This window comes from Aethalodelphis obliquidens, unplaced genomic scaffold (genome assembly GCF_003676395.1).
Source record: "Aethalodelphis obliquidens isolate GAN/ISIS:26980383/991018 unplaced genomic scaffold, ASM367639v1 scaffold2, whole genome shotgun sequence".
Classification (NCBI taxonomy): Eukaryota; Metazoa; Chordata; class Mammalia; order Artiodactyla; family Delphinidae; genus Aethalodelphis; species Aethalodelphis obliquidens.
The window spans coordinates 542,554-568,582 of record NW_020837946.1 but is presented as its reverse complement, the minus strand read 5'-3'; the positions used below and the strand labels follow the sequence as shown (position 1 = coordinate 568,582).

The window sequence follows — 26,029 nt, the reverse complement described above, 5'->3', positions numbered from 1 at the left end:
GCTGGAACTCCTGCCACTGGCCAACAACTGCCCCTGATGTCGGACCCACGTGTGGAGGGACTCACTGAGCTACTGTGCTTTTGCAAAACAAAGTCTTTCTCTTTGCAGTCATGCTCGAATATGAGCCTGGAGAAAGCAAAAGCATCTACTCCTCAGTAAATGCAGCTCAAACCTACCCGCAATGAAACACAGCTCAAACCTACCAAGAGAACCCCAGTAGAGAGGAGACAGGAACTCTCTTTAAAAATCAGCTATTTACTTTACTTTTAAATAAAAGAGAAACAAATGTAAGCCCATTTAAAACCTTAAGTCCTCACGAATCAACACGGTCGCGTTTTGCTAAATGGGGCCTGAGAGCAGTGTCTGAGCCTTGGCGCTGCTGTCTCTGGGCTGGCTCACCCTGTCGTGGGCCTGTCCTGTGACTGTAGGATGTTTAGAAGCAGCCCTGGCCTCGACCTACTAGACCCCACTAGACCCCAACTGCACACCCTCCTGGTCCTAACAACCAGATGGGAAATGTCCCCAGATGTTGCTAGGTGTTCCCTGTTGTCAAGATCACCCCCAGGTGAGAACCGCCACCTGACAGGACTTACGTGGTCTCTGCAAGAACAGCGAGGCCAAGCACCAGGAGTCTCGTGTGTAGCTGTTAAAATGCTGTAAAGACCTGAGTTTTGGGCACATCACCAAAAATGTCTTCTGCAGCATCAATCCTGTGCCAGCTCCCCCAAGAAAGGAATCTCCAGAACCTTCTAGGAATCACCCATCTTCCCATCCCTCGCAGAGCTCACGCCATCAGGGCTGTACCTCTACCTCAGAGATGACCCCTGGCTTACATCCAAGCCCATTCCCCAACCCCAACTCTTCAAGTCACTCCTCAGACCCACTGGCCTCCCCAAGGGGCCTTCCACCACCTCTGGTGTCACGGAGAGCTCCCTGAAATGAAACCAAGCCCAGACCTGTGGCCCTGGCTCCAGGTCAGAACTCCACGGACGCCAGAGACGTCAGGCCTGGATGCAACCCCCTGGGCCTGAGCTGGCGTGAAAGCAAACTCCGCCGGTGGTCAGAGTCAGGGCCTGCTCTTCACAAAGATGCAAAAAGCGCCCTCCCCGCGTTGCTGGCATTAAGAAGCTGTGCAGAACAAAACCATACATCACTAATCAACTTCCTTTTACTCTGCTGTACAATGACTGCAATTACGAAACCATAAGCTATTTTTGAACTGAAAACCTGAGTATTTTTGTGGAAAACCTGTTCCTTGTTTTCATAAAATAAAGTGCTGTGATAACCTAAAAGCTCGCTGTCTTCTCAGAACTCTTTGTCACGAGGAGGATGTAAAATGACTCCTGAACCAGAAGAAACATCCCCCACTGTCACGGGACTGTCACCAACACAGATGGGAGAGAAAAAGTAAGACCGAACGTCGATGTGTCGAGCCCCCCCCCACGATCTAGAGGCTCAAAGTCAGCCTTTTACTCAGGATGGAACAGGGCCCTCCCCCCTGAACCTGATGGCAGATCAAACCAATGCATCTGCTTCTTAGTCTACTTCTCAGGTGATTTCCAATTAATTTTTTATCAAAAGACCAGTTTGAGAATGAAAAATAACCTGAGAAGATCCAAGTGAAGTTCCCAAAAGCCTTGAGGAAACTACAGTACCCTCCGATCCGTCTGGGCTTCTCTGCACTCCAGTCCGTCCGTCACGGCCCCGCCTCCTCCGGGCTTCCGGCATCAGCCATTCGGCCCTCAGACTCCTCCTCCTCCCGGGCCAAGAGTTCCTTAAAAACCCCAAACTCCTCAGCAGAAGAACAGGCTGTCTTGGCCAGAAACTCAGCTTCTGAAACCCTGAGGATGTCCCTGAGTAAAGGGTTGGGGACCAGCGTCTGCCCCTTCTTGTCGGGGGTCTGGTACCGGCCCAGGCGCTCCAGGAACACGTGCCTCTCCTTGGTCTTGGTCATGGAGTACTGCAGGAAGTCGGTCTTCACCACGTCCACATGTTTAATCCCCATCCTGAAATAGGCATACTGGAGACACAGCATGGTTAGGAAGTGCAGCTGCAGAAAGCTTTGTAGGCTCCTAAGGCGCAGTGAACTGAACTGTCCAAAAGCACTGGGAGAGACCTGCCTCACTAGCGACGGCAGAACACTACGATCCCGACACCTGCGTGATGGCTTTCAAAGCATTTTCAAATTCATATCGAGAAAAATGCAGCAGAAAATAAAGGGCAGGAGGGAGAAATTAAGTTCTATTTTTCTTCATGGGGTAAGGAAAACTCTGAGTATGGAAAAAATAGGCAAAAAATTCAGAAAACATCTAGGATTTGACCTAAGCCATCATAATTGTTACCAAAAAATTAGGACACCCTTCACAATTATGTTTCTAAGATCAACATGCAAAATAGGTTCTAAAGATAGGAAGGTTCTAGCTATTTTTAAATTAAGTATTTTAAGCAGAGGCCTCATTAGGATTCTAAGAATAGACCTGGGTCATCCCTTATTAACGGCAGAAAAGTTGCAAAAGAGGTTTTTTTTACCTGTAGTAAAGAAGTGAAGAACGAAAACCGAACTCTCTTTGGCTGGTGCAAGCAAAGAGGGTCTAGGCCTTTCACCTCATCCACTCGCCCCCGCGAGTCAGCTAACCCTGACTACACTCGAAAACTTGCTGTTACTAATCACGCCACCAGGAATTCTCACCTGGAATTTGTACTCCAGTTCACCAGGGTCCTCCCGAAGAACACAGGGGCATCTGTGCAAAATCTCGGTGACTTGCTTTACCGTGAAAAGGCACTTCTCCTTGAGAACCCCGACGATGCTCTCAATGTCCCGCTGACGCATGGTGAAAATTTCAGGGCAAGAGTAAAGCACCCGCTTTAATTTCCCTGAAGAACGTAAAAAAGGGCAAGTACATAATTTTAGGATATTCCAGAAGCCCAAGTGGCCAACCACACCCAATACAAGCCAGCATTTAAAAATCAAACAAGGATCCTCTCCTCCACAGAAGGAGTGCCAGCTTCAGATAACGTCTTCCCAGAAGCGTCGTGGAAATGGGATGGGCCAGAATGAGACATCTCCCCACTGACTCCCTCTCACTTCTCAGACTCGCCAACCCTCCCTCCTGGTATCAAGAGGCCTCTTTCTGGCCTCACAGCTGAAAGGCACCTACTTCATATTCTAGGTCTCCTCTTGCCCTTCTCACCTAGAAAAGACTTTCACAGGGATTTACTGGAAAGCTCAGACAGTAAGATGGGATAGTAGCTTCCCCCATATCAGGGCTTTGGGTTCATGTTTCCTTCTATGATAAAATAGCCCTTGAAATATTCACAACCAACATTCTTAAGACTGAGGAGCCTGAACTCAATGAAAGGGCGTTCTGCTCTAATAATTAATGTAATAACCACAAGAATCATGACACACAACCACAGAGACTGATGATCTCCTGGTTAGTGGGTGACCATATATTTTATCCACACTACGGTGCTTCTCAGTGACAGAGTCCCTATTAGTAACTGCATTAGGATAACTGGTATAAACTGAGACTCTCCCAGGCAAATTAGGGCATATGGTCTTCCTACAGGTAACTGAGTAAAATTTAGTACCTAGAAACTTAGAACCACTTGTTTAAACTGTTAATTAAAATCTTCCTAACAGGTGAGCCAGTCAGTGTCTTGATAAAACGTGTCAGGAATGAATTTCAGGAATTTAGTCTTCATCTTTGCAGCTTAAGGCCACGCTGAGCTTGTTAATTTATTGATATAACCGCTGCATGTAAGGTGCTAAGTTTAGCTTTTTAGATTATACTGCGATAGGTAATCTGTTAAGAGAAACACACACCACTTTTTGTTTGTTTTGTTGTTTTGTGTTGTTTTGTTTTTTGCGGTACGCGGGCCTCTCACTGTTGTGGCCTCTCCCGCGGAGCACAGGCTCCAGACGCGCAGGCTCAGCGGCCATGGCTCACGGGCCCAGCCGCTCCGCGGCATGTGGGATCCTCCCGGACTGGGGCAGGAACCCGTGTCCCCTGCATCAGCAGGCAGACTCTCAACCACTGCGCCACCAGGGAAGCCCCACACCGCTATCTTTTGCTCATTTTCTAGAGAAGGAGACCGTAAAGATCCTCTGAAATCTGAATTCCCAAACCTTTTCTCCCCCTCCCCCACCCGACAATATTTCACCAGCAAGAGGCAAGAATAAACAAAAGAGTGGCATTCCTCTGGTCAAAGCAGGCAGGGGTCCTAGGAGTTGCTCACGCCACCCCGCCCCCAGAAGGCCCGTAAAGAGATCCAGTTAACTTCTAGGGCTCCAGGGGCGCGAATCCTGTGGGGGTGGGGATGGTGGCTCTTTTTGCCTTCACTCCACCAGTGTCCCAGGAATCTGGGCAGATCTCACATTCCACAGTAAATCGAGACACCTGACTGGAATCCAAGCCTCTACAGGGAACTTTGTCTCTCTGGCTTCCCATCACACAGACACAAAGCACTAAGCCCACCCCAAGTCAGCTTGAGCATCAAAGGGCAACATACCTGCACATAAACCAACACCACGTGCCCAGCACCGTTCTGGATGCCAGAGCCTCTAGTGAACACGCCAGACACGAGCCTGGGTCGGTCACTCAGTCCCCCCTCCCTCCTGCAATGCCCTCTGCGGAGCTCATTCTGCTTCCTCACCTCCAAGCCAAATCACACATTCCTCTCAAAGGCCTTTCCCCCAGAAACCTCCCCGAATCTACCTCACCAGGCTATTCGTTCCCCATCTCTGACTCCTCAGCTCCCTATATAAAATCTACACCTTCTCATACCTTCTCCAAGCCCCAGCTTTCGCAGGTAACTGGAGCGCTTCTTCATGTGCATGACAGGCAGTTTCAGTAACTGAGGACTCTTCTTTAAGGCCACACACACAGGCTCTGGATTCAGACCCAGGAGTATTAATTCTGAAATGATATCCAGCAACTGCTGAGGGTGGGTGCCTGGCTGTATACTGAGCAGTTCGTTAACATGGACATCACTGAAACCCATGTCCAGGAGGGAACTGACGACCTTCTCTCGCTCCACAGCCGTCCTCTGCTTCTCGAGGAGGCACTGAGTCAGCCCCGTCCTGTGCTCTGGTTCTTGCGCGTACTTCTGGGGTTCAACAGAGGGTGACTCCCCGAGGCCCCCCCTGCTGGAGACCGTTGTCAGTTTACGCAGCAAAAAAGCAGTCGTCCTCTTCTGTCCTCCAAGCCGAGTAGTCTGCCTAGCAATAAGGAACCAGGTGAGGGGGATCAGGCGGTGCCCATCCAAGACCTGTAAGACACAGCCCCCAAAGGGAATTAATTCCTCACCACTCCCACATAACGGACACCTCGGGATTTCTGAGGCAGGGTATTTAGTGCCTTGGTCCTACACAAACAGAAGTTTTTACAAGCAATCCGCAAAGTCATACCTGAACTTAAAAAGCCTACAGAGAAAGACGTTCACGTACAGAGAACAGAGAACAGAGAACTGCAGAAGCACAGAGATGAGCTGTTGCTGCTATAGCTGAGGAGACAGACAAGGGGGACAGGGGAGAACTATTTCAACGCCACCAGGTAAAGTGGGGGGGGCGGGTTTCCTCCACCTTCTCAGTGCCTGGGGGGCCTGCAAATTTAACTGGAAGATTAGCGGGCAGAAAAAAACAGTTTATTTATATGCATGTGGTGGCTCACAAGTGCTGGTTCCCTAAATGGCTGGAGTTGGGGGCTAACTGGAGCAAATGGGTGGTGGGCTCCTAGGCGAGCAAATGGGAGCCCAGGAAGTCTGTGATAATGTTTGCTTATGTAGATACACGTCGTCTTCCCTCTCTTTTTTCCTTCCTGGCCGTAAAGCTCCCCAGGAGAAAGGATCTGTGGCGCCCTCGCTCCCAGAAAGTTCTGCTTTTAGCGCGGTAAGGGCCGCCCCAAGGCGGCTTCTTTCTGTATCTGCTAAACCTCAAATGTCTGTAACTTAAAGTGATTTCCGTGCCAACTCTGGGGGTCCAAGTGGGTACCCACACCTGAAAAATCTGGACCTCACGTAAGTCTCCAGATTCACGTACTTAAATTCATTCCACAAAAGAAATCCTGGTAGCCTGCAGGCAAACTACTCCCGTTGACTTCAGAACTCTCCAGGGTTCAGGCTGGCGCGTAACGAACGAGGCCCACATCCCCAGGCACTCAACCGCCCTTCACGGCCCGTCCCAAAACCTCCCCAGCGCCCTCGGCCGCCGCGCCCCCGCCAGCCAGTCAAATCCACCCGCTCGCTGCTCCCGCCTCCCGCTCTCGCCCTGTCTGGGGTCCACTCGCGGGGTCGGCCCAGCGCCGGCGGGGTGGAAGTGGGATAAAGCCGCACTGGCGGAGCGGAGAGCGCCGCAGATCAGGGTGCGGCACCAGGTCGGCGTGCGCCGGCCTCTACGACCCTCCAGGAGCCCCTGCTCGCGGTTCCCCCTCACCTGCCGACCCAACGCAGCCATAGCGCGAAGGCAGCGGCAGCGCCGCTGACGCCGGAAGCAGCCGTCTCCCGGGTCCGCCGCTTCCGCCCTCCGGGTCCGCCGCTTCCGCCCTTCCCCTCGGCAGCGCGAAGGCGCGGGAAGCAGTTCCGCCCAGCCCTTGTCCGCAGGTGTCCGGTGCTGGACCGGTTTCTGGGGCCTGGCGCAGCCCGCCGCCACCTTGGGCGCGGAGAGCGCGCCTTTGCTTGGTGCCTCCGCTGCCCGGGTTTCCGCTTTCTAGAGCTCTCGGCTAGCGCAGTAAATGAACAGCTCCTTCCCCATACGTTCGCTTCTCATTACCTTAAAATTCCTCTTAAGAGTGGAGGTGAGAGGAAACCATAACCTCGCTCAAACCGGCCACCGCCTCGCTGTCCAGCAGTAACCTCCCCGGAGAAAGCAGGGCCCCTCCCAAGGCAGGTTCACGTTGAGGTAGAGACCGGGCGGTCTGAGTAAAAGGGAGCCGGTCCCAGATATAGTTATTTGGTGTGGAATCTGCATTCAATATGAATATTAGTGACAAGTTGAAATGGTAGTGGAGCGATCGGTTCAGGCATGCAAAATGGAGTCTGGCGGCCATGGAGGACCTGGTCTCAGCCACTCTCTGCACCGCTGAGAACGTGAGCTTTGAACTGTTCCAGACCCAGGGACACCCCCAGCCTATTCAGAACAGCACCTGCCAGCTCAACCTTCTGGTCTCAAGGTCTCCCTTTATAACCGTGCAACCATTTCAGACCCCAACCAATCCTTATTTGACAAGCACCCTTACTTCTTGTGAGCTCCAATTATAATTCTTGATAAACACCCCCCCACACACACATATTCTAGAGGTTTAAAGTATCCAGTGGAACTCCAGAAGTCTTTACAGTTTAAAAAAAAGGGGGGGGGGTCCTCCCAGCTTAGAGGTCTGGTTTCCTCTTGGGATGAAATCCAGTGATGTTTCAGCCTAATTTGCATTCATTCTTAAATTTCGGACATAGGCCTGTAACAGTTCAAATATAGACACTAACCATCTTTCAAAAGGGGATAGTGGTGAAAAAGAAAAAAAAGGTGTGCTTTCTCAGCTGCCTAAATTCCACCAATTGTAAGCCCAAGCCTTAGTGTATGAGTATTTCTTCTTGTTTTATCTACTTGTTTCCGAACTGAGAAAAAGGACTTGATTCTTGCATGGATACAATTTATAGAGCTCTGGGCCAGGCACCAGACTGGATGCTAAAAATCTTTCTACAGAAGGATTATGCCAAAGAAGCGGGAGGCTGTAAACTTTTCTATCTGGACTCTTTCTGCAGAGAGCACTCTCAGAGTGTTCAGACTTTCTGCTGCCATCAAATCAGATGAGTTTTAATAACTTTTTCTTATAGAGAAGTAACAGTTCTTGGAGACCTAGAACTTTGCCTTCTCGGCCCATTGCACACCTGTCTGTAGAAACATTCTGTAACTTCTTTTGTGTTATAAGCATCATAAAAACTACATAGGAAAACATTTGTGTTTTTTTCCCCCACTCTTGAAGAGTTCTTTGAACATCACGAGACTCATTTGATTCTGAAGAGTAAATGTCATTAACGTACTACACACTTTAAAAATTCACTTCTAAAAGCCCTGCCTTTACTGTCCCTGACGGATGGAGGAAGGTCCCTCGTCAGTCTCTTGAGACATCACGGAGACTCAGGCAGCACTTCCTAAAGGAAGGGGAAGGCAATAGCCTGCATCCCAGTAGTTGAGAATCAAATTAACTGTCATCGGAGCATCTGAAAATATCACGACAGTTGCATGCTTCCTAAATGAACACTAGCATACTAGAGGCAGGCTGGCCCCTGAGCATCTTCCCTAGAGCTCGGGACAGGAGCCTTGGCACCTGCGGAAAGTGATAACGTGGGAAAAAGGCACGGGTTGGGGTAGCGGGGGGCGGCGGGGGGGGGGGGTCTTGGTTTTGGTTTTGTTTTCTTCCTGCTATTTGAGCAGGGGAAAAATGAAAGGTTTCTCTCTGACACCAACCACTCCCTCCCCTCTAACACAGATGCAAAATAGAGGCTGGATTTCCTGTGCCTGAGCTAGCTGACTCTGTTTCAGAGGGGGATGGACTGGAGCCTAGAGGGGAAGGGCCTTCTGAGTGTGTGACAGCTGCACTGGGGCCTGAACAGGGATGGGAGAGGGACAGTCGGGGCTGAACGCCCCCCCGCATACTCACGGAGGGAGCCTGGACTGGCTGGGGAGTGCTGGGAGGGTGTCGTGGGTGGACAGCAGAGCACAGACAGATGGTGGGCCAGCCCTGGTGAGCTTGTGCACAAGGAGAAGGGCAATGCCTGAAACACCACACCCTCTAGTCTCCTTAGACCAAGCAAGCTGCAGAGCCCTGGGCTCACCCATAGGAGGGACCCCCAAACTGACCAAGGCTGAACCTCTCTCCAGCTGTGGCAAGTGGAGATGCACAAACGGAAAAATAAAGAAATGAAGTACTTCCCATACCAGCGCTGTGGAAGAATTCACATGGCCCAAGTCAGGGTAATTGCTTACTAACAAAGTTGCTTTAATTTGGAAAACGTTCAAGGAAATAAATTAATGAAACAGTCTGGTCATTTGGTGAATAGGTTCTACACATTCCACATATCAGAGGAGCATATACCAAGTCAGGAAGCAGAAACACAGGCACATATACAAAAGTAGAAAGAGGATTAAAAACCTTTTGTGTGCCTTTTCGAATTTCACAAATTAGAAGCCTTTTAATAGTAAAAAATAGTACAAAACTCAATTGAACACTAGAATGTTTTTTCAAGGCCATGAAAAAAATGAATTCCAAGTCTATTTTATAACCCTAAAACAATATAGTATCCCTGGCTTTTGTTCAAGCTTGCATATGAGGTTTTAGACGGTGCACTGGGCCTAATTCTTGAGAACTTACTTCCTCTGAATGGACGGGGCCTGAATATAACATGACTTCCTGAGTGAAGGAGAGCAGCAGAGAGCTGGGTTCCCTGGCGCTTAGGGGCCTGCCCGCGCACATGAAGCCCTGCGCAGCTCCGGGGCCCGAGCCACTGCACTTGGGCTCCCGCTCTCCAGCTCCAGACTGCCCGTGGACAGAACTCCGCTCTCTAAAGAAAGAAAAAATACTGTGTCAACTGCCAACAGCAAGATTCTAAAATACTTTGCTTCTCTTTGGAGAAATTCTTAGGAGCAAAAGACATCAGGGGAACCCTTCAGAACCCAACTGGCAATGTTCTAGACTCCCTGGACCCTGCTGTGGTGCCGCGGGGATTCTACGTCCAGAGCCACAGACAATGTCTGCCCACTCTGAGCAGCGGGGACCAGACACACGGGGCTGCCGCTCCCAGCTGTGGGCCCCCGGGGTCCCCCAGACCATCGCACTCCTCGTCTGGGCCTTATCCTCCCTTTCGGCCCGCTCAGACCACTGCCAGCTACACTTTGCAAACTCTCTGGCGCAGCCCTCAATACCGTCTGCGGTTTCCTCCTTGTCAGAGGCTCCCGTGGGCACGCACCCACCTTCCAAAGCCCCTGGTGGTGTTCAGGGACCTCTGGAGTCTGTTTCACAGGCGACAAGCCAGCTCTGGGCCCTGACGTTCATGTCCAGGGCAGCACAGAGGAAGGAACCTCGCCCTCCCCCAAGACCCGGGAAGCAGCCTGGGAACCGCCTCAGCCCCGAGGGGCACGGGCCTTGCCTCTCACCTGGCTTGTTTAGTCGACACACCTCTTCCCAGGTGTAGTCAGCCAGGTTCACAGGCTGCGTCACCCAGGGGTCTGTCACCAGCTTCTCCAAGGTGGTGCGCTGCTCGGGGACAGGCTGTAGCAGCCCAGACATGAGGTTCATGAGATCTGGGGACAGAAAGGCGTGTGGCCAGAAGACTGACGGAGGACCCAGGCTGGGGGCAGGTGGAACGCATTTCACAACTGCAGGTCCTGGGTCTGATGGGACAGGAGGTGGCTCTGGATCCCCACTTCTAACTAACACTCCGGGAGTTCTGGAATGTGGGGTCCCAGCTATGCTTCAGGAGGGGCTGTGGGAGATGTTTGTTGCCTCTGAAAGGAAAGCTTGGAGCTCGAGATCCCACCTTGCTCACCACACCAAGTGTGGAAGCTCCTAACCTGGGCCTGATCTGAGGGACTCTGGGGGTGCAGAGCTGTGGACACAGGGATCACGTGACAGGACGGAGGTGGGAGGTGGCCGGCAGCAGAGCCCCAGCTCAGTCCCCACAGGAAGGCAGCACGAGCTCTGAGAAGAGCCCCCAGCCTTGAGTCTGGATCTGGGTCCCATTTCCTTTTAGTGTCACCTCAGTCAGGGCCACTCCAAGCCTCACTGCCCAAGTGAGTATCCTGAGAGCCTAGTGAGAGAGCCTGCGGAGCAGCCCCCGTAGGCAGAGCTGCAAGAGCCGTGGTACCACGGAATCCAGAACGTTAGCAAAACTCTACAAATCTTCTTCTAGGCTGCTCTGGACTGAACTGTGCACCCCCCTACCCAGATTCACAGTGTGATGATATTAGGAGGTGGGGCCTTTGGGAGGTGACGAGGGCTAGACGAGGTCATGAGGAGGGGCCCCCGCAACAGCATCAGTGCTCTTATCAGGAGAGACACGAGAGGGCCGGCTCTCTCCCTCTCTCTGCCACGTGGGGACACAGGAAAAGGCAGCCATCTGCAAGCCAGGAACAGGGCTCCCACCAGGAACCGCATCTGCCAGCACCTTGATCTCGGGCTCTCAGCCTCCAGACTGAGAAATAAATGTCTGCTTTAAGCCCTCAGTCTGCGGTGTCCTGTCATGGACGCCCGAGCGGGCTGAGACACAGGCTTCTAACCTAAGCAAAGAGCCCAAGGCCAGACTAGATTCATGAGGGCACTTAGCTCCTCACTGCCTGTAACGATGAATGATTACTCTGGCATCACAGAATGTCACTATGTCACTAATGTCTGAGAGACCTCAGAACCCGTGGTCCAGCTCCCAGGAGCACCTCCAGGTATGGGCCGTGAGGGTCCCACTCCAGGCATACCGCCCAGAGGTCCTCACTGCAGACGCAAACTGCCACTCATGGCCCTGGGGGAGCCAGCTCACGGGAGCTCGAGGTGGGACAGAAACCCCCAGGTTCCACATGAGCGGCCGGGGGGCCAAGTCCATCCTTTGCCCTCCCCGACAGGTGACCTTACAGTCACTGCCACGGCCACGCTCAGAGACGGCTAGTGTTTGCGCATCCTTCAGAAGAGGGCCCTATGGTCCAAAGGGAAACTCTCCTAAAAATAAAGTTGTGATGTTTGAAGGTCATATTCAAATCGTCCTTATGTTCAGATCAAAGTCCGAGAAGAAGAGATTAGAGAGAGAGCTGGGCTATCGGCACGGACCCGGGTGCGCTGCTCTCGCAGACGGGAAGCCTGTGCGACGCCGGCGCCCGTCCGCCCGCCACTGCACGAGCTCACCTTCCGACACCAGGTACGGGGGGTTTATCACAGCCTCCAAGGCCTCCTCCAGCTCGCAGAAGGGGTTCTCCTCGAAGATCAGCGTGTACAGTGCGACGCCCATCGACCACATCTCCAGCTCTGGCCCCTTGTAACTGCAGGAAGGAGAGAAAGCACTCGGGGCGCTGGGCCGGCCCCGCACGTGAGCCTGGCACCCGCACAAGTCACCCGAGAGCGGCTTCCAGGGAGACGCGCCATACTCCTCAACCACGTCCTCAGCGCCGGCCCGTCCGCCCCCAGCCGGGTGCCGGCCACATGCTGCAGAGGGAGAGGAAAAGCAAAGCCCCACTCGGCAGCTGAGAGACAGTCAGGAGATGGCACGGGGGCAGAGCAGAGTGCCTCCCCGGGGGCTTCCTGGAGGAGGTGGAGAGAAGGCCCGGGAGCGCAGGCAGAGTTCCAGGCCCGCAGGAACTCGGCTCACTAGGGGCCCTGGGGAGCCACAGGCAGCTTCAGAAAGATGTGAAGGGTGCTCAAGGCGAGACTGGCACGGGTGAGCATCCTTAAGGATGAGGTAAGGCAGCGGCGCAGGATAGATAGAGGAGAGTGAGAAGGGCATGGACAGAGGGAGTGCAGGCAGCCGGCCGGCTGGAGGAGCAGGCTTCAGGGAGGCAGCTCCCTCGGGTGCTCTTTGTTATTGCCTGTGGTTACAAACACCCTCATCCCAGCCACCATTTCCTGGGTACTTGTGAGATGCTGGTGCTCTGCAAGGCACGTACATGGTCTAACCCTCATCCTCACAGCAAACCAGCAAAATACATATCACCTTGGTTCCACGTAGAAGAGGTGAGGCTGCTGCTGGGCGGGCACGGGAGCCAGGCTGATGGCCCCCACGCACCAGCCCCCGTGCTGCCCACTGCGGTTGGTCCCTCGGGTCTGGAGCTCGGGCGGAGGGAGAGTCTGGCCCCAAGAGACTTGGGCAGCAGCGTCTTTGCAGCAGAACAGGAATGTAGACAAGGTGGCTGAGAGGAACTGGTGAGAAGAGGGCCCAGGACGGAGCCCTCTGCCTTCCAGGGAGCCACAGAGAGCCTGGGGACATCAGGAGTCGGGAAACCAGTGGGCAGTAGGGGCGGGGGGCTGGGCCCCAGGCGAGAAGAGGGGCCAGGAGGGGAGGGGCCACGAGGACAGACCTCAGGGAAGTGAGGGGATGAGACAACGCTACAGCCAGAAAATCAGATTCGGCAGTTTTTGTTTTGTGCCACTTATGTTTTGGAAAAAGAGATTTTAAGAATTTTGGAGGCTAAAGAGGAAAATCCAATAGACTAGGGGTCAGCAAACTTTTGCTACAAAGCGCCAAACAGTAAGTATTTCAGGCTGGGGCCACGTGGCCTCTGTCCACCAGGGCAGCACAGAAGCAGCCACAGACACTACGTGAGCCGACAGGACTGTAGTTATGAAAACAGGTGGGGGCCGGATCTGCCGCCCCTGGAGTAGAAGGACATGAAAACAAGAGCGAGGAAGCGGGGTCCCTGAGGACGGGATGTAGAACCGGGCAGTGAAGGACCCCGCGACGCTCTGGCGCCTGTCCCTCTAACCACAAGCCCTCCTGGAGAGACACGTCCTAACCACACTGCTCCAAAGTACGTGTAGGTGGTACAGGATAATACCTGTGGTCCGGATCTGACTGGATTTCATTCCATATGTGTACAGACACACTTCGTTTACATGTGGACAAGACAGAAATCCATGCATACGCAGGGGAAACACTGAGCACCGTTTCCATGCAAGCCCACGAGCACCTGAGCTACATCGGTATCCCTTCCTCTCCCGAGTTCCCTGAGACCAGGCCCTGCCCAGGCCGGGCTCCTCCAGCTCACAGGCTTCTGGGGTGCAGAGATGTAAATGCGGCCTGCACCCCTGATGCTCCTCTCAGCCAGCACAGGAAGCTTGGCGCGCCCTAAGCTGACGCATGCTGGGCCAGTCAGCGACAGCACCTCTGGCCAGGAGTGGACCCAGCTTCAGCCTGGACCCTCTGCATTAGTACTTTTTCTGTTGCTTGATTTCTTACATGGCCAGCCCAGCAATATATTATTGGACTAGATTACTAGTTCTGTCATCAAAATAAATAAACCAACTAAAAAAAAAAATCCTCTTCATTAATTTGAAGAGTCCCAAGTTTTGGGACTCTTTTTATCTTTCTCTTAACTTTTTTTTCTTTTCTTTTTTTTTAAAATTTATTTATCTTTGGCTGCATTGGGTCTTCACTGTTGCACGCGGGCTTTCTCTAGTTGCATTGAGTTGGGGCTACTCTTCATTGGGGTGCATGGGCTTCTCATTGCGGTGGCTTCACTTTTGCGGAGCACGGGCTCTAGGCATGTAAGCTTCAGTAGTTGTGGCTCGTGGGCTCTAGAGCACAGGTTCAGTAGTTGTGGCGCACATGCTTAGTTGTTCCATGGCATGTGGGATCTTCCCAGACCAGGGCTTGAACCCGTGTGTCCCCTGCATTGGCAGGCGTATTCCTAACCACTGCACCACCAGGGAAGCCCTCTCTTAACTTAATTATATGAAAATTCCAAACATAAAAGTTGAGGAAATAATATACTGAATCTCTGTCTCCACCCACCAGCTTCCCTGACCCACCTTACTTTACCTGCCTGCCTGCCCACTTATTTCCCAAACATACTTTATCACTCAACACCCTCGTCAAAGAGGCACAAACTGAAACCATTTTTCCCCCTAAAACCCCACCAACCACAGGTCTGATGGCAGGTGTGACAACAGGCTGCAGCTCCCATGATACGTACGGGTTTCCCATGAGGACTTCGGGCGCGCAGTACTCAATTGTCCCACAGAAGGTATAGAACAGCTTGCCCCTCTCCAGGTAGGCAGCCGAGCCAAAGTCTATGAGCTTGATTGTAAAATCCTCAGCGATCACGATGTTCTCGTCCTTGATGTCCCGATGAATGATGCTCTTGGAGCGCAGGTATCCCACTGCTGACACCAGCTGAAATCAGGAGGCCACAGGGGACTTTTAAAAAGGCAATTCAAGTAGAACATGAATTTAAATTAAGGATTAAGAAGAAAAAAAGAAAAGAAAAAGAACAAAAGAGTCCTCTAACTCATCACAAACTGGTGACAGGAAAGACTCTGGAGGCTGCAGATCGCACACGGCTGAGCCGTGTGGAGGAAAAGCAGCTCCAGGCAGCATGCTCAGTGTGGCTGGCACACGTCATGCCCACAAGGCAGCAACGCAGATCTAGGATTCTTTTCTTTAATTTAATTATTTATTACTATTATTATTTTGTGATAAGGACACCTAAGACACGGTCCGCCCCCTTGGCAGATTTTAAAGTAGACCATGCAGCACTGTTAGCTAGAGGGACCATGCCGTACAGCAGACCTCTAGGACTTACTCATCCTGCAAAACTGAAACTTTGTATTCTTTCACTGACACCCCCATTCCTCCCTCCCCCAGATAAATATGTGAGTTTTAAGTTCTCTGTCTGTGTGCTACCAATGAAACCTCCTCAGCAGATACAGAACGACCATCTTGGGAGGAAAGACAGACAGACCACGGCAGAAGCTACAAAGACACATGGTGGGCACCTTAATGAGTGTGGGCTGGTTGCATGGGAGGTGGCCCTATAGAAGGCCTGACTCCACCACCTTTGGTTCACAGTGAGGGACAGTGTTCTGCCCAGAGTTCACATGGCAATTCAGGAGCAGAGTTGGGGACAGAAGCCAAGTCTCCAAACTCCTACTTCAAGGCTCTGGCAGCTCCTCAAAGATCAGCACTGAGTGTCAGCCATACGTTCCCCAACATGTGTGGAAGTCTCAACCATGTGAATTTAAAGTAACTCCCCAGGAAATGGGCTTCATTCCAACAAGCCAAGCACATTAGTCTCCTCCGTGAAAGGGTAAAGTTACTAGAATATACTGCTGTCTGCCTGCACTGCACATTTGGTGACAAGAGATCAACAAAAGTAGCACCTCAGTTAAGTTTAAGTAAGATTAGTACAATTTCTGACCCCATTCATAATTTGGACACCAACTGTACCAATCAACATAGTGATTTCGGGACTTCCCTGGTGGTGCAATGGTTAAGAATCCGCCTGCCAATGCAGGGGACACGGGTTCGAGCCCTGGTCCGGGAAGATGCCACATGCCGCAGAGCAACTAAGCCCGTGAGCCACAACTACTCAGCCCACGTGCCACAACTCCTGAAGCCCACGCGCCTAGAGCCCATACTCTGCAATGAGAAGCCACCGCAATGAGAAGTCCACGCACTACAACAAAGAGCAGCCCCCGCTCGCCGCAACTAGAGGAAGCCTGCGCTCAGCAACGAAGACCCAACGCAGCCAAAAATTTTAAATAAATAAATAAATAAATAACACAGTGATTTCATGGATGTAGTCAGTCGTTTACATCATTAGAGACAACTTTATATTTACAGATGAATATCTTGAGTCAGAAGCAATAGTTCACGGCAGACAAACTAAGCTGAATTAATTAACTTTAAATGAATGAATGTATATTTACATACATACGCATGCAAACACATACATACCTGCACATTTATATAAAGAAGCATGCATGCGCACGTGTACACACATACGCAAGTGTGCAGACATACACGTGCATGTCTATACTTATACATTCACATATATATATACACTTTTACATGTATATGTACATACATATACATGCGCACATGCACATGTACATATCAGGCTCCAGTTGGGAAACAGAAAGCACACGTTAATCTGAACATGGAAGGCTTCATCAAGGTTCATTAACTACAAAGGGGTAAAGAACCTGAATGGGAGTAGCTGCTCTTCCTGCAGGCCCCCCGCAACATCCCAGCTGCACAGGAGAGCAGTTCACCAAGCAGACCCACAGCTCTGGAGCTGAGAGGCAATGCACTAATACCTGGCACTGCACATACACACGTTTATATGTAATAATATAGTTCTGTAGAGTTGTGAATCCATGTTTACATATAACAACACTTATGTATATAGATTTACAAAGGGGCTATAGATACCTCTTGCAAAAGTTAAAAAGTATTGAACACTAGAATTACCTGTATCAGTCGCCCCAAATTAACAACGGTTAGGTAGCAGCTATTGATAAGTGACTCCTAATGTTATGTCATACTGACACTCTGTTTGCCATGAAGATTTCAGAAACAAATCTTTGCCATGAAGTAAAGTAGATGCGTAAATAACCTTCCAAAGTAGCAAGGGGGGAGAGGTGACATTCGGGCAGAACGATGATGACGGAAACTTACAAGTAGGTGCCTCAGAAATTTAATTTCACAAATCCAATAACTTCTGGGGGCTTATAGCTTTGAGGAAGAAATGTCAATTCATGGAAGCTGTCATTAGAAATCAAGTCAGCTCCAGGAAACGAAGAGCAAATCTGTGAATTGGTCACAGCCCCGTCCCAGGTATCTCTCCATCTTTTCCAGGGAGCTAGGAATCGTCTGGAATGGAACTACCACGATATTAAAACTAAAACAAGAATTGCAGTCTCCCCCTCCCCGCACTGCCACCCAACTTCTCTCTGTCATAGGACACCTTTCCACTTCCCTGGTCATGCTTCCGTTCCAAAAACTAACGAGTGGACTAACATCAGGACACAGACAGACACAAGGAGATCAAGACAAATACTCACTGTAAAATGAGATTGCCAGAACCGCAACCTCTGTGGACTAATTAACTGGACAGCTACGTTTATTAAGCACTTCCTGTGTGCAGGACTCGTGTGTGTGTGCTGCACAAGGGCCTTAGAGGCACTCTCTGATTTAATCCCAACAGCCTCATGGTGCTGGCACTAGAATGATCTCTACGTACAAATGAGCAATGATTTCCCATTGGTGAACGAGGATTCAGATCAAGTGCACAATCTCAAAACCCAGTCTGGTAGCTCTGCTGGTCCATTTTTGAGATTGCTTCGGATATTGTAGGGATATAAGTAAACCTGAATCATCAACCCACGTCTGCCATCATTCCATGATAGTACCTGGCCTCATTCTTCCTTCCCCACCTTACTCTCTCTGCTTCATCCATAGAATTCTCTTCTCAAAATACATATCCTACTCAATAAAATCCGAAAACCGAAGGCCAGATCCAGCTCACAGAGAGAACGGAGTGTGTATCACTGACCCCTGCAGCCCTGGGCCCAGGCAGCCAAGCCCACACGCCCCGGGCGGCTCTGGCCCGCTCTCACCTGTCGGAAGATGTAGCTCGCCAGGGGCTCATCGAGGCTGGGATGGCGGTCGATGAATGCAAAGAGGTCCAGGCCGGAGCCGTGCTTCTCCATCACCAGCTGAAAGAACCCTTGATTTTCAAATACATCCAACACCTGGAGAGACACAAGCTGGGTGTGGCCCTGCTGGGGAACCTTCAAGACAACGAACTCGAGAACGGATGTGACAACAGCTCTCTACCTTGACGATGTTGGCGTGCTCCACCCGGGACAGGATGGCAATCTCTAAAGTGACTCTCCCAAGTTTGCGATCCTCAATCCAACAATCCTCCAAAACCTTCTCCTTCTGAATAAACTTCACCACCACCTGCGAGGAAAGCAGAGAGGAGGTGACTGCAGTCATCCCCGCCAGGCCTCCAGCAGCCCGTCGAGCCTGCTGCTCTGCCTTCACCCTATCCCCACCCCGACCCCCGCTGAGCCCCAGGGACGTGAAAGAAGAAACCGAACAACAACACTCCGGCGCGAGCAGACAGAGAAGCAAGTCAGTAGCCGACCGAAGTGCTGACTGGACCAGCCCGACCTAGAAAGTGGGCGGACGGGGGTGACGGTGGAGCCACAGGCGGAGCTGCGGAAAGACAGGTGCTCCCCAGAGCACCGCATGCCACCCCAATTTCTCAACCGAGTATTGGATGTCCTGGCTGAGAAAATGAAACAAGAGGCCTGAGAACTAGAAAAAATGAACAAAAACTGTCATTCATGTTGATCCTGAGAACTAATCAGAGTTCAGCAAGACAGATGGACACAAGATAAATACAGAAAAAACGGTGTTAGTCAACTAATGATAGTCAGTTGGAGTGTGGAATAGAAGAAAAAGACACCGTTAGTAAAGAAAACCAACACTCTAGGTCAATGAATGACATCCCTGCCCCTCAACAAAACACCTGCTCCTAGGTGGGTGCTGGGCATGTGGTGAGCAGTGACCGCGGGCCGGGCCTGCTCTGCACTTCAGCAGGAGACCCCAAACCAGACGACAGAGAGCCCCGCCCTCACGGAGATCAGCATCTGCCGGGAAGCAGATGATACACAAGATGCGCCGCGGGTCAGGAAAAGTGAGGGCAGCTGAACCGGGAAGTGCTGGGTGGCGGGGCCGGGGCGGGCTTCCTGAGGCGGCGGCTTCTGAGAGGGGCCGGGGGAAGGCACTGCAGGCAGAGGGAAGGTGGGGGAAGGTTCTGCGCGTGGTGAGCAGGCGGCACGAGGGGCAGTGACGGCACACAGGGCCAAGGCAGAAGCAGGGAGACCACTTAGGAGCTTCTGCAATATCCAACCACCCCACAATAATCTGAAGAACAAAGGTGGTGGCTTGGGTGCCAGCATGTGCGTGGTGACAAGTGGACAAACTCTGAAGATGCTTCGAGGGGAGGGTCACCACGATTTAACAGGTCAGATGAGAGACGCAAGGGAAAGCAAGAAGATGAGGGTGGAAGCAAGGCTGACGGCCCGAGGATCCAGGTTACTGGGCACGAGAAGGATGATGGAGTCAGGCGGGGCCGGAGCGGTGCAGACGGCAGAGTTCGAGTGCGTGTGTTTGCAGGGAGCTGCCTGCTGCCCGTCCAGCTGCAGGTTCAGGGAGACAAGAAGGAAGGCGGCCTCCAGGGCCTCCACACACACCTAACGTGAGCTTCAGGGGGAAGAATAACGGAACAAGAGAAGAGAATCCTCTTATGGTAAAGAAAGCTCTAAACATCTAGATTGAAGTCTTACCAAGTGTCAAGCAAGAATAAAGAACACACACAGACACACACAATACACACACAATACACACACAATACACATACACACACAGACACACACAATACACACACATACACACATACACAATACACACACATACACATACACACACATACACACACAATATACACACACACAATACACATACACATACACACACAATACACACACATACACACACACACAATACACACACAATACACATACACACACATACACACACACACACACACACACACACAGAAATACATCCTGGTGAACTTTCTGAATTCTGAAGATTAAAAAAAAAACAAAAACAGAAAGGATAAAAATCAAGTTGCTGGCAGCAAAATTCACTTCAAAGTAATGGTAGATGACAACAGACACCATTGTGTGTCTAAAATGTTCTGAGAGGAAAAAGGCACATCTCCACTAAAATATGAGGGAAAAAACACACCCTAATACATGTAAGGATTCCGAGTGGAACAGCCATACATCCTTCCTAGAAAAATTAGTAACAAATATACTCCAGCCAATGAAACATGAACACAGGAAAGAGAAGAAACTGGATATAAAAACACTGGAGGTTTAACAAAAGCAGGACAAGACTTGTACACTGAAAACTATAAAACATTGTTGAGAAGTGAACACAACATTGTTAATCAACTATACTCCAATATAAACTAAAACTTTTTTTTAAATAAAGTAAATGAAATAAAATTTTAAAAACACTGTTGAAAGAAATTAAAGATCTGAATAAATGGACAGACATCCCATGTCTGTGGATCAGAAGAATTGATACTGTTAAGATGGAAACACCCTGCAAATCGATCTGCACTCTGTCCTGAGAACTGGACCCAAACCCTACAAAGTATACTTTCTGATTGGCTGCTTTTACTTAATAATGTGTTGGCCTAATAACATTTAAATTGACATCCCTGTTTTCTGAAAGGCAAAATTACTCATGTGGCTTCGTTTTAAACCAAGAGAAGAACTCTGGGGCTCCTTTCTTCTTCCTTAGGTATAAAGGTCTAAAGAAACCCGCAGAGCCTTTCGGATTCCTGATCCAAACCGAGAGTGAGAAGATCTGCCCCAAATAAATTAAAGATGACAACAGAAACTGAAGAACGAGACTGCTTAGAAACACGTGACACCCAGAGCAGCACGTGTTTAAACCTCTAGAAGGTGGCCGGGTGCACTCAGACAACTCAACGCTGCACAAGCTTTTATTATTAAGTAACAGCTTGAAAAACACACATTCAAGCTAATAAGCTAGAAAAATAGCAAAATTAACCCGTAGAAAGTACAATAAAAGAAATTTAAAGAAAACAAAGCAAACATTTGATTAGAAAATAGGCAATTCTTTGGCAAGTCTAGCAAAGAGAAGACAGTGAAGACAAGCACAGCCAAGGGGACGAGACTCGCCACAGAAACCCCTGCAGACGTGACGTCACAAGTGCTGGTGACCACTGGTGTTCCCAGCTCTGCAGGCCCCACAAAACTGACAGAGAAAAAAGAAAAAACACTTACGTATGAATGTAAGTGAAAAAATCCCAAATAAAAATATTAGCAAGCCAAATGCAGCAACGCATTAAAAGAATGTTGTAACACAATTGAGGAGTGAGTCTACAAATGGAAGTTGACTGTTGTTATTTATATATTAATAAAGGAAACAAAGATACAATCATCGCAATAGATGCTGAAAAGACATTTGATAGAACTCAACGCTCATTCTTTAAAAAAAAAATTTAGTGAACTGAAAATAAAATGAAGTATTCTCAAACAAAAGGTATCCGTCAAACAATAAAAGGAGCCATTGGAATTGACAGAGGACCACCCCGAGGTCGGGAAGTGTACCTGTTACTCCAACGGCTCTGCGGCTCCTAGCCAAGGTGACAGCAGGAAGGAAAAGAGGCGATGAGATGTAAGTAATAGAGAAAGAGACAGGACTGCCACTGCCGGCAGAGGAGGAAAATCCAAAGCATCCACTGAAAGATCACTAAAACCAACAAGACTTTGATACAGATCCTTGAGGTACCAACCCAAGCACGGAGCTTTGGTAAATTCCAGAAGTGACTAGAAGCCGCCGTGGTGAAGGGGTCCCACACTGGCCCTCCCAGGAATCGGCAGGCCGGGCCCGGGGACACCTGGGCAGTCTGCGGGGTTCGCTGGGACAGGCAGTACGGCGACCATGCCAGCTCCCCCGAATCACGAAACGCCCAGGCAACTACAAATCTAATCACAACGGGACTTGGGAGGGAGGGGCGGTGGCTCTAAGGCACATTACAGGATGAGGTGTGCGGCCGGGCAGCCGGCCCCTCAGCACGCAGACCCCAGCCCTGCAGGAGCCCAGTACCTCCTTATTGGCTTCCTGGTCCACTGCCGTCCACACGAAGCCAAAGGCCCCTCTGCCGATGGGCCTGAGCGTGCTGTACTTGCGGGAGTACGCGCCCTCGCAGGCCGCCAGCCCCTCCAGCTCCACAGCCTCGGGGGGCTCCTCGATCCAGGGTTTGCTTGCGAGCACCTGCGAACGCAAAGGCACGTCGGGGGACCACAAGCAACGCACTGAAGGAGCCAGGCAGCGGCAGGCCGAGTGGCGACAGCGGCACCCACACCCTGTGCTGCCCCTCCCCGCTCTTCCCAGGCCCACGGGGTCCCCGGCCCGAGACCCGCTCTCCACGGGGTATGCCAGGGGCCTCGACATGTCTGTCCAGACTGGCACACACCTGGACCCCACTGTGCACACGGAGACACACAGATTTGAAATCCCACATGTGGCTTGATACACAGAATGTCAGAAGACAGACCCTACACAGACCCTCTTCCCATCCCAGAGGAGAGAGGGAGAGAGAGAGAGAGAGAGAGAGAGAGAGAGAGAGAGAGAGAGAGAGAGAGAGAGAGAGAGAGATGCTGATTGGGAGAGGCGGGCAGAAGGCAGGAGCTGACTTCAGTCACGAACCTCCCCCAGGCTGGCTCCAGACAGCTCGCAGGTGGAGTGGGCGGAGCCGGGCAGGAGCAGGCGGTTCTGCAGGGCCGAGTCCAGGTGGCCGTGCAGGAGGTCCTTCACCAGCCAGCAGCAGAACAGGGTGGATGAGCCCTGGAGCTCCACCCGCTTCACTTCAAACTGCACACCTGAGGACGGAAGGGGAGACCAAACACCCCCGCTGCTGTCACCACAGCAGTGTCAAGACCCCCAGAACGAGATAAAGCCAACAGACAGCACCTGGGGCAGGGGCGGAGGGCACCGAGCCCGGAGAAGGGCAAAGCTGAGGCTGGCGGCCGCATCACCTCCCGCCGGCGTGGTGTCAGCAGCCCAGCATGTCTTCGGGGGCAGCCGGAGGCCAGGGGACTCAGGAGAGACCCGCCACCAGCCACTGATTCGGACGAGCCTGGAAAACCTGCCCCCAACACCCTCCACAGGAGTCTGGCTCGGGAGCCACACGTACACACACGTGCCACCTAACTGTACACGTCACCGTGCACACTGCCGTGGCACATGTGTGCGTGGACACAGCCTCCTGGGAATGCAGCAAATCAAAGGTAGCTATCAGGGAGGTTTACAGGGGATTTTATTTTCTTCTTTTTGTTTATATTTTCTAATATTTCTGCAAATAACACATATTACTTATGTAACTCTTTTAAGTTTGGGAAAAACCCTGGTAACCAACACTGCGAAATCAGCAACGAGGAAACAACTGGCTGAAATACGGCAAATTAGGAAATTAGGAAAAGAAAAAGGGACAAGTGAAGGGGTCTGACGGCCACACCCCCAGAATGGAGATTCTGAGGCCAGAGCAGCCTGAACCCCGACAGCTCACGGAAAACCACCACCAGCCCCTCAGCCACACCTGGCCCCGGCTGCCCCTCCCCGGCACACGCACCTGGAAGCCTCACTTTGAAGAGGTGAACTCTAACCTCAGTTCTTTATTTAACAACACCTCATTCCTGCCAAAACGATTCCGGGGATGAAGCCCCATCAGAGGCCAGGATCAGGAAGCCCCCTGGCCCCGCTGCGCCACGCTCTCAGGGCAGCAGGGCAACGGGGGACCGGGCCCTCCCTGCCCCCCACCCGCACGTACTCAGCTGTGAGCCGTCTCGGTGGTAACAGCTCCCCGCGTAGGCGCCCTCCTGGATCTCGTGCTGCAGGTCGGCGGCCCCAAGCAGCGCAGAGACGTCTGCTCTCACAGGCGTGGAGGTGACCTGGAGGCTCAGCCTGGGTGCCTCTAACAGGGACGCATCCATGGGGCCGGCTCCCGACACAGGAGGGACGCGGTCCAGGCTCTCTCGGCCACCCAGGTCATAGTGTTCGGAGGACACCAAGCCAGTCTGCGATGGTTCTGTTCCATCCAGCCCCAGACAGCTCTCGCGGAACCGCCGGCCTTCACCCAGATTGAAGTTAGTGCCGGTCAGCAGTAACAGCTCCCGGCCGTCTAGGACTTCTGACCTCTGCCTGCGTAAACCGCTCACGTCCACACCAGAGACCCGCAGCGAAGGGGACCGGGTCCCCCCGAGCTCAGACGTAGCGTAGGAACAGTTCGAAGAAGTTCGGTCTGTCCATTCGCTGAAAACGAGTTCCTTGAGGTTCCAGGAAAACGAATTCTTGCCAGCCTCCCGGGCCTCCACGGTACCGGGCAGGTCAGTGGCAAGGGTGCAGCGGGCCGAGGAGCTGCCCGAGCGGCCGCCGTGCGGGTCTGTGCCTCCCAGGTCACACAAGGACGCAGGGGCGGAGGGCGGGGGCTGCTCTGCGGGGACCAGCTCGGCGCAGGAGACACCCCAAGGCCCCGCAAAGCTCGGTGCAGGCAGCTGCTCCTTAATCAAGCACGTCCCCAGCCACGGCTCATCCAAAGAAAGCGTCGAGAGCAAGGGCTGCACCGTCCCCGAGGGGCTGGGGGCCGAGCCCGGGCTTCCCCGCTGAGTGCTCCACTCTGCCTCGAATCCAGGGCCGCGCACCGGGAGGCCCTGCCCTGCCAGCTGACCCGCAGCGTGCGGCCTGGCCTTGGTGGCATCAGCCCCGTGGTTTGAATCGCTGGTACCACTCGAGCCCCTCCGTCCCAGCTGTGTCTTCTGATATAGGCCACCCCTTCCAGCACCACTGGTCCCATCTGTACTTGGCACTGGTGTTTCAGAATCTTCATGGGAAGCACATGGTCTTGTGTCCACTGGGTCAGACCTGTTTCCTCCCAGAAGGTCCTGCCTGAGGCTCTCTGCTGTTGCCAGCCACTCTTTCTCTAAGACAGTGCTCTGCTGGTCCTCTGGCGACGACTGACGGCCAGGGGCTGACGGGCATCCCCCGGGCATGTTTCGCTGGCCCTCGGGCAGTGACTGTTCCTGGGCTGGCGGGCTTCCCTCCGGGATATTTTGCTGGTCCTGGGGTGACGGCTGTTGGCCATGGGCTGGTGGGCTTCCTTCTGGGGTGCTGTCCACCCTGTGGATTGTTATACGGATGACATAGTCACTGAGGAGCCACAGAAGAGTCAATAAAAAAGAGATCACAGGGGCTCCCCCTTGATTAGAGACCCGCACCATGCATTTAACGCCATAAACTTATGACAGAAAAAAAAGACTTTTATAACTAAATTTAAAAATGAAGAACCAACTCACATATTCTCCAGATAAATCCACACTTAGCAATGATTTATCCAAGAATGCCACTGAGTGCCTAGGACCCTCTGCTCAAGGCTGTGGTCAGCAATCTCACTTTGCGGTGAGTGGGACCCCGACAGCCGTGCAGCCAGCCTCTTCCTGCCCGCAAGGTGGAGGTGTGGGAAGAAAGGAGAGGCATTGGACACTGCACACGGTAAACCACAATGGCTACAAACACCATCGGATCTCACAGCTCAGAGAGGGCAGGGCACGAGGGGCAGGAGGCTGGAAGAGCCGTGCCCCCAGGGTCCTGAGAGCTGGAGCACAAAGCCCCCAGCGCACTCAGCACGGGCGGACCACTGAGGAAGAGGCCGCCACGGCCCACCTGGCAATCTGCACCCAGACTCCCCTCTGCCGGCCCCGCCGCCAGCACCCACTCGGCCGGCGGTGCTGAGCGCCTGCCCCGTGTCAGCCCAAGGTCGGCCGCGGGCACCAAGGCCAACAGAAAGTGGCAGTGCCCGGCCTGGCTGGGGAGGCGTGCGGTGATCTGTAAATGTTACACCAGGGGCTCATAAAGAGGCAGGGAGAGGAAAGACGTCACTTAAGGA

The 26,029-nt window shown here is 52.1% G+C and overlaps 2 protein-coding genes across 6 annotated transcripts in view; both read right to left on the bottom strand.

Moving 5' to 3' along the window:
* Positions 1–480: 480 nt before the first annotated feature.
* Positions 481–6,635, bottom strand: MTERF4 (mitochondrial transcription termination factor 4). Its single transcript, XM_027116599.1, has 4 exons — positions 6,434–6,635; positions 4,788–5,271; positions 2,690–2,874; positions 481–2,020 (listed from the first exon to the last, which is right to left on the bottom strand). Exons 1-4 carry the CDS (start codon positions 6,452–6,454, stop codon positions 1,697–1,699), a joined length of 1,014 nt encoding a protein of 337 aa, XP_026972400.1. The 5' UTR covers positions 6,455–6,635; the 3' UTR covers positions 481–1,696.
* Positions 6,636–8,969: 2,334 nt separating this feature from the next.
* PASK (PAS domain containing serine/threonine kinase) overlaps positions 8,970–26,029 on the bottom strand; it is a 39,287-nt gene continuing 22,227 nt past the window's right edge. For 2 of the 5 annotated variants that reach the window (XM_027116520.1, XM_027116513.1), the window contains 9 exons: positions 23,918–25,263; positions 22,798–22,970; positions 22,195–22,362; positions 18,310–18,435; positions 18,090–18,224; positions 14,663–14,862; positions 11,883–12,046; positions 10,148–10,384; positions 8,970–9,555 (listed from right to left, as the gene is read on the bottom strand). In XM_027116520.1, coding sequence (XP_026972321.1) covers positions 9,446–9,555; positions 10,148–10,384; positions 11,883–12,046; positions 14,663–14,862; positions 18,090–18,224; positions 18,310–18,435; positions 22,195–22,362; positions 22,798–22,970; positions 23,918–25,263 — 2,659 coding nt within the window. In that variant the 3' untranslated portion in view covers positions 8,970–9,445. The remainder of the gene's footprint in view (positions 9,556–10,147; positions 10,385–11,882; positions 12,047–14,662; positions 14,863–18,089; positions 18,225–18,309; positions 18,436–22,194; positions 22,363–22,797; positions 22,971–23,917; positions 25,264–26,029) is intronic. The other 3 variants (XM_027116526.1, XM_027116534.1, XM_027116540.1) reach the window with 3 other exon arrangements.

Coding starts and splice junctions, on each gene's coding strand:
- MTERF4 (XM_027116599.1), bottom strand. CDS start 6,454: ATGGCTGCGTTGGGTCGGCAG. Junction 5,272..6,433: donor TGGCTGCGTTGGGTCGGCAG/GTGAGGGGGAAC, acceptor TGTGTCTTACAG/GTCTTGGATGGGCACCGCCT. Junction 2,021..2,689: donor AACTGGAGTACAAATTCCAG/GTGAGAATTCCT, acceptor CTGTGTCTCCAG/TATGCCTATTTCAGGATGGG.